This window comes from Mobula hypostoma, chromosome X1, assembly GCF_963921235.1.
Source record: "Mobula hypostoma chromosome X1, sMobHyp1.1, whole genome shotgun sequence".
Lineage (NCBI taxonomy): Eukaryota > Metazoa > Chordata > Chondrichthyes > Myliobatiformes > Myliobatidae > Mobula > Mobula hypostoma.
The window spans coordinates 70107614-70127888 of record NC_086128.1 but is presented as its reverse complement, the minus strand read 5'-3'; the positions used below and the strand labels follow the sequence as shown (position 1 = coordinate 70127888).

The 20275-nt window shown below is 42.6% G+C and overlaps 1 protein-coding gene across 1 annotated transcript in view; it reads left to right on the top strand.

The window, feature by feature from the left end:
* The window catches only part of LOC134340378 (complement C3-like), a 265235-nt gene that overhangs the window by 114282 nt on the left and 130678 nt on the right, over positions 1–20275 (top strand). Inside the window, exons 16-17 of the mRNA XM_063037558.1 lie at positions 2765–2836; positions 11030–11227. Coding sequence (XP_062893628.1) covers positions 2765–2836; positions 11030–11227 — 270 coding nt within the window. The remainder of the gene's footprint in view (positions 1–2764; positions 2837–11029; positions 11228–20275) is intronic.

Genomic DNA, 20275 nt, shown 5'->3' with positions numbered 1-20275 from the left:
TTAACCTGATTAGCAGCCTCATATGTAGCACCTTGTTTAAGGTCTTCTGGAAATCCAAATATACAACATCCACTGCATTTTCTTTATCTATCCTACTTGTAATTTCCTCAAAGAATTCTAACAGGTTCATCAGGCAAGATATTCCCTTAAGGAAACCATGCTGACTTTGTCCTATCTTGTCCTGTGTCACCAAGTACTCCACCACCTCATCCTTAACAGCTGATTCCAACATCTTCCCAACCACTGTAGTCAGGCTAACTAGTCTATAATTTCCTTTCTGCTGCCTTCCTCCTTTCCTAAAGTGTGGAGTGACATTTTCAATTTTCCAGTCCTCTGGCACCATGCCAGAGTCCAATGATTTTTGAAAGATCACTACTAATGCCTCCACAATCTCTACCACTACCTCCTTCAGAACCCTAGGTTGCAGTTCATCTGACCCTTGTGACGTGAACCCTTAGGTCTTTCAGATTTTTGAGCACCTTTTCCCTGGTAATAGTAACTGCACTCACTTCTCTTCCCTCACACCCTCCAACATCTGGCACACTGCTCGTGTCTTCCACAGTGAAGACTGATGCAAAATACTCATTTAATTCAGCTGCCATCTCTTTGGCCCCTGTTATTATTTCTCTGGCCTTATTTTCTAGTGGTCCATTATCGATTTTCATCTCTCTTTTATTTTTTGCATACTTGAAAAAGCTTTTACTAGCCACTTTGATATTGTTTGCTAGTTTAATTTCATATTTTGTCTTTTCCCTTCTAGAAATTCTTTTAGTTGTTCTCTGTAGATTTGTAAAAGCTTCCCAATCCTCTGTCTTCCCACTATTTTTTGCTTTGCCTTCTCTTTTGCTTTTACATTAGCTTTTCCTTCCCTTGTCAGCCATGGTTGTACCATTTTGCTGTTTGAGTATTTCTTTGTTTTTTGAATACTTCTGTCCTGCTTTTTCCTAATTTTTCCTGGAAACTCGTGCCATTGCTGCTCTGCTGTCTTCCCTGCCAGCATTTCCTTCCAATTTGCTTTGGCCAACTCCTCTGTTATACTGTAATTTCCTTTACTCCACTGAAATACTGCTAGGTCAGACTTTACTTTCTGCCGCTCAAATTTCAAATTGAATTCAATCATATTGTGATCACTGTCTCCTACAGGTTCTTTTACCTTCAGTTCCCTAATTCATTTAGTCTACCTTTCCAGTTAAGTTGGTTGAACAGTTCTCCCAATATCCTTTCTGCAAAATTCACTATTAACATATTTTGCTGCATCTAACTTGTGTCTTAATGGCACATAGTCTAGCCAAAATTCATTGCAGAAACTTGACCACAAAAATCTAAGTTACAGTCCAATGGAGTGATGTGGAAGACAGCATATTCTGAAAAAGATATTAAACAGTAAACAGCTCTTGCATCTAGATATAAGATCCCATTCATTATTTTGAAGCGGAACTTCTTTTCCTGGATAATATCATTCAAAAATAAAATAGCTCTGCTTATTAACAATTGTATCTTATGGTGACTTGCTGTGTTGAAGTTCAAGTATATTGCCAGAGGCATAAATATCCTGTGTATAAATACCATGTAGCAACAACATATTACATTACAAATATGACAAACATAAATTACAGAAATGAAAATTAGCATAAATTTAGCACAAACTTAAGTTAATATAAATTATACATTACTTACATAACAAAATAAATAAAATACACATAATAACATTAGTGGAAGTCTGAGGTAGAGCTAAAGATTTTCAGGTCAGTTCAGGAACCTGATCGTATTAGGTTGATGCTATTGTTGAACCTTGATTGTGTGGGTCTTTTGGCTCTTGTACCTCCTGCCTGATGTCAGCAATGAAAAGAGGGAATCACCTGAATGGTGGAGGCCCTCATATATAGATGTTGCCCTCCTGAGATATCCTGTACATACCCTCATTGTTGGGGAAGAACTGTGCCCATGATGGAAATGGCTGCGTGCACCACTCTCTCAAGATTTGTGTTCTTGTGCACTTGAGTTTCCCTACCAGGATATATGAGGCATCTAATCATAATGTTTTCTACTCTACATTCTGCAGAACCTTTTCACAGTCTTCAATTAGAGGTCAAAACTCTGGCATGCCATCTTCATGGTTGCATCTCCGTGCAGGGGCCAGGATAAATCCTCCAAGATGTAGGCTCCCAGAAATTTGGAGCTGTTCATTTTTTTTTGCACCATGGACCCTAAAATAAGGACTGGTGTGAGTCTCCTTCCTAAAGTCTTACAATCAGTTCCTTGTTTTTGCTTATGTTAAGTGCAAAGTTGCTGTCAAGGCACCACTCAACCAACTGATCTATCTCACTCCTGCATGCAAAATGCTCAATTCTCTGCTTCAGAAGTATCTCATTGGTTATAAAATGCTTTGGAATGTAAACTGTACAATAGAAATGGTGTCTACCTCTTGCCACTACATCACTTGTAATATAAATTTTCAATTATACTTGCACGGTTCCATTTTGCATCTGACTGTTTCAGTCTTTAATTTGTGGATTTTAAGTTGGTTTCACATTCACAAATTTCCTGAGTTTTGACTGAAGACACATATTAGCAATGATAGTATGTTGTTTACTTTTTGTTGAATTGTTTTACCTTTCAAAGTGTTATATTTCCATATGTGCAAATGAGTATATTTAGTGTGTGCATTTGTGTTTGTAAAATTGAATTTTATTTAATAATAATGGATTGACAGGGATGCAAATTAACATTCACATAATGCAAATGTTTCAAACATTTATTGCAGAGCTGAAATGTCCACAACCAAACACACGTAGACGTCGTTCAACAACTCTGGGGATGGTCAAGCAGGAGAAATGTATGTATTTTCAATTTAACAAATGATTCATTGACATAAATCATATTCGTAGAGATTGTTTTCATGGCAACTTTTATCAAATGATGGTCATTCAATTAAAATGTAATGCAACAGAAGTGAGTTTAAAAGTAATAATTAACATTTAAAGGAGAAAAATATGATTAACTTCGATATTAAAGGTGTATTGTGAGATGTATCATCCTGAGCCTGTTTTAACATCCAATCTTATCATCCCTTCATTCAGTCAAGGCTGGTCCTGCTGTTCATTGGCTGTTTTAGGATAAGTACTTACATGGTATGACTGAAATATACCATTAAAAGGAAGGTATAACATACTTGAAAAATATGCTGGGATGTTTTAACAACTGGGTCTGCTGTGTGATACTTCAAATAAATGAAGGACTAAGTATTGCTATAGAGGTCCAGTTTAACTTGATAAGTTCAGGCGTAGGCTGATAAGTGACAAGTAAAATTACATCACCAAAGTGGCAAACAATAACTGTCTCCAAAAAAAAGAGAGAGTCTAACCCACCTATTATATCCAATGAAAAACTGTGAGATTTTTGAAGTTGCATAGAGGGAGGATGGGCAGAGCAGTGGGAGTGTCTGATTAGGCACAGGCTAAATTGCCACTGTGTCAAATTTCCTAAAAGAATGGCAGTTGGAGACAAGATAAAAAATAACAAAATTGAGACAGAGTAGTAAGCTCATAAGCCTGTGGTGAGGAAGGCAAATGCAATGTTACCATTCATTTCAAGAGAACTAGAATATAAAAGCAAAGTTGTAATGCTAAGGCTTTATGAAGCACTGCTGAGGTCTCACTTGGAGAATTGTGAGCAGTTTTGGGCCCCTTATCTTAGAAAGGATAAGACCATGAGATATAGGAGCAGAATGAGGCCATTTGGCGTGTCGAGTCTGCTCCACCACTTCATCATGGCTGATCCATTTTTGCACTCGGCCTCAATATCCTGCCTTCCCTCCCCCCCACCCCCATATCCCTTCATGTCCTGAAGAGATGTGCTGAAACTGGAGAGGGTTCAAAGGAGGTTCACAAAAATGATTCCAGGAATGAATGGCCTGTCATATGAAGAGAGTTTTATTGATCTGGGCCTGCACTCACTAGAATTCAGAAGAATAAGAGGTGCCCTCATTGAAAGCTATCAAATGGTGAAAGGCTTTAATGGAGTGAGTGTGGAGAGGATGTTTCCTATGGTGGGAGAGTCTCAGACCAGAGAACACAGCCTCAGAATAGAGGGGTGTCCTTTTAGAAAAGAGATGAGGAATTTCTATAGCCAGAGGGTGGTGAATCTGTGGAATTCTTTGCCACAGGCAGCTGCAGAGGCCAAGTCTTTATGTATATTTAAGGCAGAGTTTGATAGATTCTTGATTGGTCAGGGTTTGAAGGGATATGTGGAGAAGGCAGAAGGTTATGGCTGAGAGGAAAACTGGATCAGCCATGATAAAATAGTGGAGCAGACCCGATGGGCCAAATGCCTTAATTCTGCTCCTATATTTTATGTTCTTATGGTCATTCACAAAGAAAAGATATAGGGCGAGACTGAAAGTTGGTGGGTGGGTGAGAGAGAGAGAGAGAGAAGGGAGAAAAAAATAGTGGGTGAGTGCATGTTCAGGATTGTCCCCATGGATGGAACAGAGGTGTCCTGCAAAGAGATTACTCAAGGTTTGTTCCAGTATGAATAAATACCCTGGTTAGGTCAAAAATTGGGTATCCTGTCACAAGTATCAAGTGCCTGACTCCTGAAATTTTTCGTTAATTCACAAGACACATCAGGAGGATAACAGGAAAACTCCAGTTTCATGGATAAGTGGAGTTCCAACAACCCACCGGAATGTCGACACCATCTAGAACTAAACAGCCTGTTTTATTGGCACCTTATTAACAGTTCTGAATATTTGGTTCCTCCAGCATTGACATACCATCTAAAATACAGTTCTCCAATAGCGTCTCCTAAACCCAGAACTCTACTACCAAGGAGTACAAAGACATCAAAGGCTTGGAAACACTGCTAAACTCCTCTCTAAATCATAAACCATCCTGATTTGGAAATTGCTGAAGGAGTTTCTTCACCACTGGCTCTAAACACTGGAATTCAGTGCAAATCCAGAATCCTTGGAGCCTAACCATGCAGAGAGAGTTCTTTCAGCAGAAGTTCTGCAGAGTTTGAAAAGCACATTTTGCCACCACTTTGTCAAGGATGGTGAAGATGGACTCCAAGCCCATGGGTATATCTAAAGCGGAAGCATTGATATACTCATTGATCGGGGCTCAAAGGATATGGCAAGAAGGCAGGTTTATGGGGTTGTGTGGTATCCAGGATCAGTCATGATGGAATGTGGAGCAGACTAGATGGGCTGAATGGCCTAATTCTGCTCCTATGCCTTCTACCTTTATGGTCTAACATTTAGTGAATCTGGCTCTGTGCTTAGAAGTGAAGTGAGGAGAAGAAGCATGCAACAATGTTTGGGAATTTGTTCAGAAGAGGAACCCAAAGGAGGTTCTGTGGATGAAAACGAGATTTCTGGGTGGTTTGTTACCTCCTGGGTGCCAGGGCCAGTGACATCGCAGATCGAGTACACAACATCCTTAAGTGGGAGGGCAAGCAGTCAGAGGTTGTGGTCCACATCAGTACCAATGACATGGGTAGGATGGGTGATGAGGTCTCACACAGTGATTTCAGAGAGTTAGGTGCTCAGTTAAAGAATAGGACCTCTAGGGTTTTGATCTGAAAGTAGATAGTGGAGTGGTTGTGGGAAAAGATGTTGTCAAGGCTAAATACAAAGTCAGGAATCAAAGGGTCAAGCATAGTGAAACTAATGTTTGGAGCTGCATATATTTCAAGGTAAGGAGTATTGTAGGAAAGGTAGATGAGCTTGGGCAGATGGATCAGCATGTGGAATTATGATATTGTAGCCATTAGAGAGACGTGGTTGCGGTTGGGGGGCGGGGTGGTGGGGGGCAGGACTGGCAACTCAAAGTTCCAAGGTTCTGTTGTTTTAGATGTGATAGAGCAGCATGGAATAAAGGGGGAAGGGTGGTATTACAAGTCAGGGAAAATGTCATGGCAGTGCTCTGTCAGGGCAGACTTGAGAGCTTATCTAGTATGCTTTATAGGTAGATCTGATGAATAAGAAAGGCAAGCCCACATTAGTCGTATTATTTTATAGACCACCCAACAGTCCATGGAATTTAGAGGAGCAAATTCGTGGAGAGATTGCAGACTGTTGAAAGAAACATAAGGTTGTGATAATTGGTGATTGTAAATTTCCACATACTTTCTGGGACTCCCATACTGTAAAATGGCAGAATGGAATAGAGTTTGTCAATTGGGTTCAGGAAAGTTTCCTTGATCAGCACATTGAAGTCCCAACTGGACAGAGTGGGATACTAGATTTCCTTTAATTGGAGAGGGCCCAGAGGAGGTTCACAAGGATGATTCCAGGAATATAAGGGTGATAGGGTTGTCATACGAGGAACAATTGATGGCACTGGGTCTGTACTCACTGGAACTCAGAGGGATGAGGGGGGAATCTCATTGAAACCTTTTGAATGTTGAAAGGCCTAGACAGAGTAGATGTGGAAAGGATGTTTCCCATGCTGGGAGAGTCAAGGACAAGAGGGCATGGCCAAAGGGTGGTGAATTTGTGGAATTTGTTGCCACATGCAGCAGTGGAAGCCAGGTTGGTAGGTGTATTTAAGGCAGAGATTGATAGGTTCTTGATTGGACATGTCATCAAATGTTGTGGGGAGAAGGCCAGGAACTGGGGTTGAGGAGGAGAAAAAACGACTGAATGGCAGAGCAGACTAGATTACCTAATTCTGCTCCTATGTCTTATGGTCTTATGGTCTTTTAGGGACTGAGAAAGGGCAGGTGACAGAAGTTTGTATCAAGGGACACTTTGCATCTAATGATCATACTGCCATTAGCTGCAAGGTAATTATGGAAAAAGATAGGTTTGGTCCCTGGGATGAAATTCTAAATTGGAGAAATGCCAATTTTGACAGGATCAGAAATGATCTGTGATTGTGGATTGGTAAAGAATTACTTGATAAGTGGATACTTCAAAAGTGAAATTTTGAAGGTACAGAGTTTGTATGTTCTGTCACAATAAAAGGCAAATATAACAGGTTTAGGGAACCTTGGTTTTCAAGAGATATTGAGGTCCTGGTTAAGAAAAAAAGGAGGTGCATAGCAGATACAGGCAAGTAAGAACAAATGAAATATTTAAGGAGTACAAAAATGTAAAAGGACACTTAAGAAGGAAATCAAGAGGGCTTAAAGAAGATATGAGGTTGCTCTAGCAGACAAGGAGAATCCTTATGGCTTCTATTGATAGATTAAGAGCAGAAAGATAGCAAGGGACAAAATTGGTCCTCTGGTAGATAAGTCTAGTAATCTATGCATGGAGATGAAAGAGATGGGGGAGGTTATAAATGGACTTTCTATAATTGTATTTACTCGGGAGAGAGTCAGAGTCTATAGATATAGGGCAATGCAGCAGAGAGGCCATGGACCCTATACAGGTTACAGAGAGGAAGCAGTTGCTGTCTTGAGGCAAATTAGGGAGGATAAATCTCCAGTGCCTGTCAAGGAGTCCCCATGGACCCATTGGGAGACCAGTGCAGAATTTGCAGGGACCCCAGCAGTGATATTTAACGCATCCTTAGTCACAGGTGAGCTGATAGGGGATTGGAGGAGAGTGATTGTTGTTATGCTGTTTGTGTAAGGATTTAAGAATAAGTCATGAAAGTATAGGCCAGTGAGTCTGACATCAATATGGGAAAGTTATTGAAAGGTACTCTAAGGGACTGGATATATAAGTATATAGGAGCAGGTCTGCTCCTGCTCCTATTTCTTATGTTCTTATATAACTCTATTGGATAGTGATAATGTAAGTTGCCACAGGCCTCTTACCCTTGCCTGGTGGTGGGACAACATTCCTGGCAGAGTGCTCAGAGGATGTGCAGATCAGCTAGTTGAGATTCTCAATGACATTTTCAACATCTCCCTGAGCAGCGCTGTCGTTCCTATTTGCTTCAAGGCCGCCACCATCGTCCCCGTGTCGAAGAAGTCTTCAGTGTCCAGCCTCAATGATTACCGTCCCGTTGCACTCACATCCATCATCATGAAATGTTTCGAGAGGCTCATCATGAGGCACATCAAGACCCTGCTGCCCCCCTCACTGGACCCCCTGCAGTTTGCGTACTGTCCCAACCGTTCAACAGACGATGCCATTGCCCCCATCTTCCACCTGGCAGTATCCCACCTGGACAAAAAAGACACATACGTTCGAATGCTGTTCATAGACTTCAGTTCAGCATTCGACACAATCATTCCTCAGCACCTGATTGGAAAGCTGAGCCTACTGGGCCTGAACACCTCCCTCTGCAACTGGATCCTAGACTTCCTGATTGGGAGACCTCAGTCAGTCCGGATTGGAAGCAGCATCTCCAACATCATCACACTGAGCACGGGGCCCCCCCAGGGCTGTGTGCTCAGTCCACTGCTGTTCACTCTGCTGACCCACAACTGTGCTGCAACACACAGTTCGAACCACAAGTTTGCCGATGACACGACCGTGGTGGGTCTCATCAGCAAGAACGATGAGTCAGCATACAGAGAGGAGGTGCAGCGGCTAACAGACTGGTGCAGAGCCAACAACCTGTCTCTGAATGTGAACAAAACAAAAGAGATGGTTGTTGACTTCAGGAGGACACGGAGCGACCACTCTCCGCTGAATATCGATGACTCTTCCGTAGAGATCATTAAGAGCACCAAATTTCTTGGTGTCCACCTGGTGGAGAATCTCATCTGGTCCCTCAACACCAGCTCCATAGCAAAGAAAGCCCAGCAGTGTCTCTACTTTCTGCTGAGAGAAGTCCATCTCCCACCTCAAACTTAACAAAATGCTACAGAGGTTGTATTGAGAGCATCCTGAGCAGCTGCATCACTGCCTGGTTCGGAAATTGACCATCTCAGATCGCAAGACCCTGCAACAGATAGTGAGGTCAGCTGAGAAGATCATCGAGGTTTCTCTTCCCGCCATTAGAGAGATTTACACCACACGCTGCATCCGCAAAGCAAACATTATTGTGAAGAACCCCACGCACCCATCATACAAACTCTTCTCCCTCCTGCCATCTGGAAAAAGGCAGTGAAGCTACACCAACCTACTGTATCCTCTACTGTGCCTACTGTCTTGTTTATTATTTATTATTATTTATTGTGGTGCCTGCACTGTTTGGTGCACTTTATGCAGTCCTGCATAGGTCTGTTGTCTAGTGTAGTTTTTGTATTTTTTCTTACGTAGTTCAGTGTAGTTTTTGTATTATTTCATGTAGCACCATGGTCCTGAAAAACGTTGTCTCATTCTTACTATGTTCTGTACCAGCAGTTATGGTTGAAATGACAATAAAAAGTGACTTGACTTGACTTGATGGAAGCTATGTAACCTCAGTTGTAATGAGCACTAAGCTTAAAGCCTCAGGTTTACGTGATGCTGGAAACATGGCACTCACACTCGACAGAGGGCTGGTCTCTCCTTTAGCTTTCAAGCAGTGGAATGACCTTCCTGACGAAGGGTCTCGGCCTGAAACATCGACTGTACCTCTTCCTAGAGATGCTGCCTGACCTGCTGCGTTCACCAGCAACTTTGATGTATGTTGCTTGAATTTCCAGCATCTGCAGAATTCCTGTTGTTAGTGGAATGACAAGCTGGATTGTTTACATCCGGAAGCCACTTCTGGTAGACTGTACAATCGGTTGCTGGATATTGTCACACAGGATTTTGGACTATATATATATATATATATATATATATGTTTTTTTGAGTGAATATGCTTCTTTGCTTGCTATTTTGAATGTTGCTTGCTACTCTGAATATTTTTCACCTTGGGCCAGTGAAGCACTGATTCATTCAGCTGGGGTTGAATACTAGTTAAACTTGATTTGATTTTGATTTAATTTTTGATTTCTCCACTACACCCCCAACTTTGGTGTATTCCACAAACTTGCTGATCCAGTTAACTATATTATCATCCAGATCATTGATGTAGATGACAAACAACAACAGACACAGCACTAGTCTTTGTGGTCCTCTACTAGTCACAGGTCTCCAATTATAGAGTCAACTATCTACTACCACTCCTTGGCTTCTCCCACAAAGCCTCTGTCTCATCTAATTTATACCTCATCTTGAATGCAGAACAACTAAACCTTCCTGACCAAACCCCCATGTGGGAATTTGTCAAATGCCTTGCTAAAGCGTATGTAAACAACATCCACTGCCGTGCCTTCAAACACTTTTCTGACAACTTCCTCAAAAAACTCTGTGAGTTTGGTTAGACATGACCTACCATGCACGAAGCCATGCTGACTACCCTTAATCAGTCTACGTCTATCCAAATACTTAAATATCCAGTCCCTTAGAATACCTTCCAATAACTTTCCCACAACTGACGTCAGCCTCGCTGGCCTATAAATTCATGGCTTATGTTTAGAGCCTTTCTTAAATGGTGGAACAACATTGGCTATTCTTCAATCCTCTGATACCTCTCCTGTCACTAAGGATGATTTAAATATCTGTGCTAGTAACGTTGAGGCTTTATAAAGCACTAATGAGGCCTTACTTGGAGCAATGGTGGCATTGGGGGGGGGGCGCGTTTAGAGGAGGTTCATGAGAAAGATTCCAGGATTGAAAGCATTAACATATGAGGACCGTTTGATGGCTCTAAGCCTTACTCGCTGGAGTTTAGAATAGATAGTGAGAGGTGAATGGTGAAAGACTTAGAGTGGATGTGGAATGAACGTTTCCTATAGTCAGGGAGTCTAGAAGCAAAGGGTACAGTCCTAGCATCGAGGGACATCCATATAGAACAGAGGTGAGGCGGAATCTCTTTAACGAGAGAGTAGTGAGTCTGTGGAATTCATTACCACAGATGGTTGTGGGGGGTCAAGTCACTGAGTATATTTACACTGGAGATTTATATGTACTGGTTTAGGCAGGGTGTCAAAGGTTATGGGAAGAAGACAGGAGAATGGGGTTGAGAGGAATAATAAATCAGCGATGTTAGGCTGAATGACCTAATTTTTCTCCTCTGTGTTATGGTCTTAGATTCCTTACTCTCTTTCACAAAATTTATAAGGTCTTTTTTTATTTTGTTTTTTATTGCAGTGAAGAAGTTCGAGGGCAAATTTTTGAATGACTGTTGCAATGCTGGTATGAAGGAAAACTTCATGGGTTTCAGCTGCAGTAGAAGAAAGAGACAAATACAAGCTGGGAAACTCTGTGCAGATGCCTTTGCAGAATGTTGCGAACACATTCACCGATACAGACAGCAGCTTGAAATGAGCAGTATGACGTTAGGTCGAAGTAAGCACCGATTTTTTTCTCTCCTGACCATTCCAGTTGAAATAGTAACACAATGTGAAATAGTTTATAATATTTTAAAACTGAAAGGTTTTATAAACTTTATAAATGCAGGAAAATGTGAAATGTTTTGTGGGAGGACATTGTGATGACAATAATAGTGGCTTTCTCTTTAGAATAATCAAAAGCAAATCAGAAATGTGATGTGTCTGATTAATAATGGAAAATAATTGAACATTGGTTCAATAGATTTCAAAGTTCAAAGTAAATTTATTATCAAAGTATATGTCACCATATACAACCCTAAGCAATGGGACGAAAACCTTATGTGAGGTAAACTGAAATGAGGAGTTGTGGTTGAAATCAAAATTAGCAATTATTAAAGGAAAGAGCACAGTCACAGAGCCAAAGGGCCCAGTGCTGCTTCTAATTATTTTGTCCTATATAAATTGTGGCTGTGTGATGGATCAAATGATGTCACTCAGATGTTCAGTATCATATGAGGGCATCCATTTTGTGTTTTACCAGTGTGGAGTAAGGAAAGGAAATGGGATAAATCTGGGATGGACTAAGCCTTAGTATCACAAAGGACACAGGCTTGGAAGTTGAGGGAGTTTGTTTAGAAGCTGAGCCTGAGTATAAAGGATTGTTTGAAAGCTATAGGCCAGAAAGAGCTGATCAGGATCAATGAAGTGGAAAGAGCAGGAGTCGATTGTCAGGAGGATCAGCTGTGCAGAAATATGTGCTTAGATATATAGGGTTAGTGGTTCAGGTTTTTATTGGTGTAAGGAATGGGGGGTGGGTTTTCTCAGGTGGGAGGATGCTGTAGAGAAGTAGTTAATAGTTTTAGTGGACGTTGGGATGGGGATTAGCTGAGGGGGATGTCAAAGTACAAATTGAGTTCATTGTCATATACATAAGTAAATGAATGAAAAATTTGCTGCAGCATCGCGGGGACACAGCATCAGATACACAAGATAAACACAAATAAACAAGATAATTTATGCAATATTATGCAAGAAATAACACAATTAGACCAAAAAAATACAAACTCTATTGTAGTGCTGAGTGGCCAAAATTGTTATTTTGTAGCTAAACTGAGATAGTGAGCAGAGGCAAGGATGTTGGGTAAAGGTTTGAAGGGATGGTCTGCTTGCATGGAGGGTTTATGAATTTACACGGGGCTTGAAAATTAGTGGAGGGTGAGCTTTATTGGATCAATTGTAAGAATGTAGCTAATGCATATGCACCTGATTGATCATGCAGTGATTCAATTGGGCCTGCTACGCATGGAAGACCCTCCTTATGCATGGGCTTTTGGGTGTACATTGTTTCTTCGAAGTGGCCCCAATTCATTGATGATATTTATTTTATTTAGAGGTGCAGCACAGAACAGGCCCTTCCGGCCCAGCAAACTGCACCAGTCAGCAACCCACCTATTTAATGAGTGAGTGAGGCCTCCGTCAGTCTGTATTGACTATGGATGTTGCATTCTAGTTGTCTAGATACGCAAGCCTCTGCAGTACGATATGGAGGGGTAATCTGTTGGCCATGTAGCAAGCTCCCCTCTTCACGCATCTGATGAACCCAAAGGAATGACAGAGACTGATAAAGTTCCGTACCCAAGGTGTTGCAGTCAGCATTGAACTCAGCATAAGACTGTCTCAAGGACCCTTTCTCCCTTGGGGTGTAAACTCCAGAAGCCTTCCCCATGAGTGGGTATAGTTGCAAATCAGTGGAGAGTTGAGATGAGAATTTTCCTTCTCCTAAATGAGCTGCCAACAATGGCAGACGAGCTCCATCTGCCCAAAGCTACTGGTTTTAAGGCTCCACCTTTGCCTCTTCTCCTGTCAGTAGAGATGGTTCCACCAGGCTTCGTAGCTAAGCCACATGTGAAGTCCAGAAGCTGGTTGTCAGAGGCTTTTTAAGGCACACTTCATTGGGAGCGTTTAATAGGTAGTGGGAACTTGTCCCCATTACCACCTCTGGCGAGAACAACTTTAAGGAATCACTTATTTAATACCCTTGCCTCATCACAGGACAATCCAAAATGACCAATTAACCTACTACCTGGTATGTCTTTGAACTGAGGCAGAAAAGTGGAGCACTTGGAGGAAACCCATGTGCTCACCCAAAAGACATACAAATTCCTTACAGGTGGCGTTGAAATTGAGCTCCAAACTCTTACGCACTGGCATCATTCTAACTGCTCTGCTACTGTGGTACCTGATCTACACGGTACGTTGACAAACGTGTACCATGACTAATGTGACTCAGTAAAAATGATTAAGCCTACTGCTTGGTCGTCATTCTTGCTCTGCATATACGTAACAGAGGGGAAGCACCTTTGCTCCAAGCCTTCGTGCCATGTTAGAATAAAAATCAGCTTGACCACAAACTAGATGTACTTTCTCTTCAGTTGCTGTTTTATCCAAAAATCCTGTAAATACAGTTTATCAGCAGATTCTGATGGAAGTTTTTGGACATGGAACAAGGTAGGTGGTATAATTTCCTTCGTATTAGTTTATTGAATGTTGGTCTTGTCAAGCCTGCACAGGGAGGTTTGACAAGACCTAGCTAACAGAAATCACTTGTTTCCAACTACTTAAAACCAGCTGTCATTCACAGTCCTTGATCACCCATTAAATCACACTGTCTCCATAAGACATTAAGACAAAGGAACAGAAGCCGGCCATTCAGCCCATCGAGTCTGCTCTGCCATTTTATCATGAGCTGATCCATTCTTCTATTTAGTCCCACTCCCCTGCCTTCTCACCATAACCTTTGATACTCAGATACCTATCAATCTCTGCCTTAAATACATCCAATGACTTGGCCTCCACTGCTGCCCGTGGCAACAAATTCCATAGATTCACCACCCTCTGACTAAAAAAATTTCTTCGCATTTCTGTTCTGAATGGGCACCCTTCAATCCTTAAGTCATGCCCTCTCGTACTAGACCCTTCCATCATGGGAAACAACTTTGCCACATCCACTCTGTCCATGAGTTTCAACATTCGAAATATTTCTATGAGGTCCCCCCTCGTTCTTCTAAACTCCAAGGAGTACAGTCCAAGAGCGGACAAACGTCCGTTATATGTTAACTCTCTCATTCCCGGAATCATTCTAGTGAATCTTCTCTGTACCTTCTCCAACGTCAGCACATCCTTTCTTAAATAAGGAGACCAAAACTGCCCACAGTACTCCAAATGAGGTCTCACCAGTGCCTTATAGAGCCTCAACATCACATCCCTGCTCCTATACTCTATTCCTCCAGAAATGAATGCCAACATTGCATCCGCCTTCTTCACTACTGACTCAACCTGGAGGTTAACCTTAAGTGTATCCTGCACGAGGACTCCCAAGTACCATTGCATCTCAGAACTTTGAATTCTCTCCCCATTTAAATAATAGTCTACCTGTTTATTTCTTCTGCCAAAGTGCATAACCATGCATTTCATTTGCCACTTCTTTGCCCATTCTTCCAATCTATCCAAGTATCTCTGCAGACCCTCTGTTTCCTCAGGACTACTGGCCCTTCCACCTATCTTTGTATCATCAGCAATCTTAGCCACAAAGCCATCTATTCCATAATGCAAATCGTTGATGTACAATTTAAAAAGAAGCGGCCCCAACACGGACCCTTGTGGAACACCACTGGTAACCGGCAGCCAACCAGAATAGGATCCCTTTATTCCCACTCTCTGTTTCCTGCCAATCAGCCAACGCTCTATCCACATATGTAACTTTCCCGTAATTCCATGGGCTTTTGTTAAGTAGCCTCATGTGTGGCACCTTGTCAAAGGCCTTCTGAAAATCCTAATATACAACATCCACTGCATCTCCCTTGTCTAGCCTACTTGTAATTTCCTCAAAAAATTGTAATAGTTTTGTCAGGCAAGATTTTCCTTCAAGGAAACCATGCTGAGTTCTGTCTATCTTGTCATATGCCTCCAGGTACTCCGTAATCTCCTCCTTGACAATCGATTCCAACAACTTCCCATCCACCAATGTCAGGCTAACAGGTCTATAATTTAAAAACGCAAACAACAGGAATTCTGCAGGTGCTGGAAATTCAAGCAACACACATCAAAGTTGCTGGTGAACGCAGCAGGCCAGGCAGCATCTCTAGGAAGAGGTACAGTCGACGTTTCAGGCCGGGACCCTTCGTCAGGACCGTCCTGATGAAGGGTCTTGGCCTGAAACGTCGACTGTACTTCTTCCTAGAGATGCTGCCTGGCCTGCTGCGTTCACCAGCCACTTTGATGTGTGTTGCTTGTAGGTCTATAATTTCCTTTTTGCTTCCTTGCCCCCTTCTTAGACTGGTCTCAACCAGTTGGTCCTAGCATTCAGCCACCTTGTTGCCTGTTACGTTTAACGTTTTCCCTCTTGTTTTGTGGCCCCTTGTGGCTTGTTATTTTGTACTTTCCTATTAAAGTTATCACTCACCACTGAATCATCTCTGCTGTTCTGTGTTTGGGGTAAGCTTCCTCTGCATGTCTTGATAGGATGGGTTAACAAGCAATTGACCCATTGGAGTTTGTGTGCCGAAAGGAAATTGTCTGTTGACATGAGCAAATGATTCAGGAGAAGGAAGAAATCATTGACCATCGGTTCACCACTATCAGCCAACCTTCCAACTCGATACTGCAATCTGCAACAGACAACCTCCTCCCTTGGATTCCGTGCCTAAATGCTTTGACGGACCCCGAACCAGATGTCGCAACTTCCTGTCCCAGTGAATCTTACACTTTGAGCTCCAATCATCTCTGTATTCAACAGGCTAAGCTAAGATTGCCTTCCTCATCTCTCTCTTGACTGGGCGAGCTCTGACCTGGGCTGCCACTAACTGAGACAACACAACCCCCATTTGCAACAGATGCGAGGATGTCACTGCTGAAATATGCTTTGTTTTTGACCATTTGGGAATTAGAAGGGAGGCAGCGTATCAGATACTTTACCTGCATCAAGGGTAATGCATGGCACTGGATTGCACTGTGGAATTCAGGGCCTTTGCAGTGGACAGCTGGAATGCAGAAGTGGTGCTGGCCCATTACCATCATGGTCTATTGAAAGATGAGCACTCTATCCAGGAAATGTCCACGAATCCTGAAAGCCTTATCACTCTGGCCCTCGGTATTGACAAACATCTTATGGAATGACCCTCCAGATCATCAGCTTGAACCCCAGTTCCATTCCCAGAACCATTTCAGGCTGCAGGACCCTCATCAGCAATAGCTTCAGAATCCATGCAGTTTGGGAGAACTTCCTTAAGAGCGTGATGGAGCAGTGTCGATGGAGAAACAATTTGTGTGCTTACTGTGGAACAGTTGGTGATCCATGCATCAAATGTCCACTGTGTACAGGAAACATCACCACCAGATAGAGAGGAGGGACCTTGTTCCAGCTCCATACCCTGACTTTAGAAACATAGAAACATAGAAAACCAACAGCATAATACAGGCTCGTCAGCCCACAAAGCTGTGACGAACATGTCCTTACCTTAGAACTATCTAGGCTTACCCACAGTCCACTATTTTTCTAAGCTCCATGTATCCATCCAGGAGTCTCTTAAAGACCCCATCGTTTCCACCCCCAACTGCCGCCGCAGGCAGCCCATTCCACGCACTCACCACTCACTGTGAAAGAAACTTACCCCTGATGTCTGCTCTGAACCTACTTCCAAGCACCTTAAAACTATGCCCTCTCGTGCTAGTCATTTCAGCCCTGGGAAAATGCCTTTGACTATCTACACGATCAATGCCTCTCATTACCTTGTACACCTCTATCAGCTCACCTCTCATCCTCCATTGCTCCAAGGAGAGAAGGCCAAGTTCGCTCAACCTATTCTCATAAGGCATGCTCCCCAATGCAGGCAACATCTTTGTAAATCTTCTCTGCCCCTTTTCTATGGTCTCCAAGTCCTTCCTATAGTAAGGCAACCAGAACTGAACACAGTACCCTAAGTGGGGTCTTAAACGCAATCCCACGATTGATGAAGGCCAATGCACCGTATGCCTTCTTAACCACAGAGTCAACCTGTGCAGCAGCTTTGAGTGTCCTATGGACTCGGACCCCAAAATCCCGATGATCGTCCACACTGCCAAGAGTCTTGTCATTGAAGCCATATTTTCCCATCATATTTGACCTACCAAAATGAACCACCTCACACTTATCTGGGATGAACTCCATCTGCCAGTTCTCAGCCCAGTTCTGCATCCTATCAATGTCCCACTATAACCTCTGACAGCCCTCCACACTATCTACAACATCCCCGACCTCTGTGTCCTCAGCAAATTTAGTAATCCATCCCTCCACTTCCTCATCTAGGTCATTTATAAAAATCACGAAGAGTAAGGGTCCCAGAACAGATCCCTGAGTCACACCACTGATCACCGGCCTCCATGCAGAATATGACCCGTCTACAAACACTCTTTTCCCTCTTTGGGTAAGCCAGTTCTGGATCCACAAAGCAATGTCCCCTTGGATCCCATGTCTCCTTACTTTCTCAATAAGCCTGGCAGGGGGTACCTTAACAAAGGCCTTGCTAAAATCCATATACTCTACATCTACGGCTCTACCCTCATCAATGTGTTTAGTCACATCCTCAAAAAATTCAGTCAGGCTCGTAAGGCACAACCTGCCTTTGACAAAGCCACGCTAACTGTTCTTAATCATATTATACTTCTCCAAATGTTCATAAATCCTGCCTCTCCGTCAACTTACCAACCACTGAAGTAAGACTCACTGGTCTATAATTTCCTGGGCTATCCCTACTCCCTTTCTTGAATAAGGGAACAACATTCGCAACCCTCCAATCCTCTGGAACCTCTCCCATCCTCATTGATGATGCAAAGATCATCGCCAGAGGCTTAGCAACCTCCTCCCTCGTTTCCCACAATAGCCTGGGGTACATCTTGTACGGTCCCTGTGACTTATCCAACTTGATGCTTTCCAAAAGCTCCAGCACATCCTCTTCCTTAATATCTACATGCTCAAGCTTTTCAGTCCACTGCAAGTCATCCCTACAATCGTCAAGATCCTTTTCCGTAGTGCGTACTGAAGCAAAGTATTCATTAAGTACCTTTGCCATCTCCTCTGGTTCCATACACACTTTTCCACTGTCACACTTGATTGGTCCTATTCTCTCATGTCTTATCATCTTGCTTCTCTACTTTCTCTCTTCCCTCTTCCACATCTTGTCAACTCTACACACAGAGGAGTCTCCAGAAAATTTCAGTACACGGAGTAACACCCTAGACTGTTTTGAGCCTACCTCTCAGCCCTTCTGCCACTGATAGATGTTATTTAAGATCTGGATGGTCAGAACATATACAAGGCCTGTGCACCTGAGCATCAGAGAGAACCACATCCATCCAATTCCTCTTAATTGATTTACCCAACACTCCTCTCATGTTGGATTACCTCTGGCCTCTCCACTCATGAGCCTTAATTCGCCTTGTCATCTGGTTCATTGCTGAATTGGGGACCAACTTTCCAGGCCACATGCCGTGAACTCAGCTGAGTTCTCCCCATAAATCCATGCAATTGGAGTAAAACCTCAATTTCACCAAACTCCCTCTGAAATACCATGACTTGGCATTGCTTTAGTGAAAGAGATGCCAGCACCCTGCAACCTCAAAGAGCACACATTGTATGAACGACATCCTCCCTGCTACCATGCATCCCCAAGGTTGTCTCTTCTCCTTCTCCCTTCCAGAGATGCACCCCATGAATGACTACATCACGGAAACACTACAGCATGGCTTCTTTCAACCATCTCAATCCCCACAGCCATGCAGGATTCTTCTCCATCCCTTCATCTACTACTGTAGGCTCAGAAAAGTCACCTTTAAGAACTGCTGCCCTCTCCCTTTATTGATCACACAGGGCCTGGATCATCACCAAACTGAATCTACAGAATGTGTACAATCTGATTCACATCTGTGAGGTGTATGAGTGAAAGATGGCATTCATAATCTTCACTGGCCAATATGAATACTTGGTGTTGCCTTTTTGGATTTTCTAACTGTCTAGCCATTTTCCAAACCTTCATCAACAAAGTCCTCTGAGATATGCTACTCAGGTATGTGTTTGTCTATTTTGACGATGTTCTCATAAGACCATAAGACATAGGAGCAAAATTAGGCCAATCAGCACATCTGCTCCACCATTCCATCATGGCTGATCCCGGATCTCACTCAACCCCATACACCTGCCTTCTTGCCATAACTTTTGATGCCCTGTCCGATCAGGAAATTATCAAATTTCGCATTAAATTTACCCATGGTCAGTATCCACAGCTGTCTGAAGCAGAGCTTTCCACTGATTCGCTGCTGTCTGACTAAATAAATTCCTCCTTACCGATGTTCTAAATGGTCACCCCTCAATTTTGAGGCTGTGCCCTCTAGTTCTGTATACCACACCATAGGAAATATCCACTCCATATCCACCTAATCTAGTCCTTTCAATGTTCAGTGGATTTCAGTGAGATCCCCCTGCATTCTTCTGAATTCCAATGAGTTCAGGCCCAAAGCTGTCAAACTTCATATGTTAACTTCTTTATTCAAGGATCATAACCGTGAATCTCCTCTGGACTCTCTCCAATGACAACACATCCTTTCTGAGATATGGGGCCCAGAACTGTTGACAATACTCTAAGTGTGGCCACAGCACTTAGCTCCTTAATTTTATAAGGAGCTACTTAATTTTATATTCTATAATACTAGCTCCTTAATTTTATATTCTATTCCCCTTGAAATGAATGCCAACATTACAGTTGCCTTCTCTACCACAGACTCAACCTGTAAATTAGCCTCTAGAATTCTTGCACGAGGACTCCTAAGTCCCTTTGCAACTCTGACATTTGTATTTTCTCTCCATTTAGATAATAGTCTGAAATGTTCCTTTTACCAAAATGCAATATTATACATTTCCCAACATTGTATTCCATCTGCCACATTTTGCCTGTTCTTCCAACTTGTCTGTCCTTCTGCAAACACATTGCTTCCTCCGCACTACCTACCCTTCCACCTATCTTTGTATCACCTG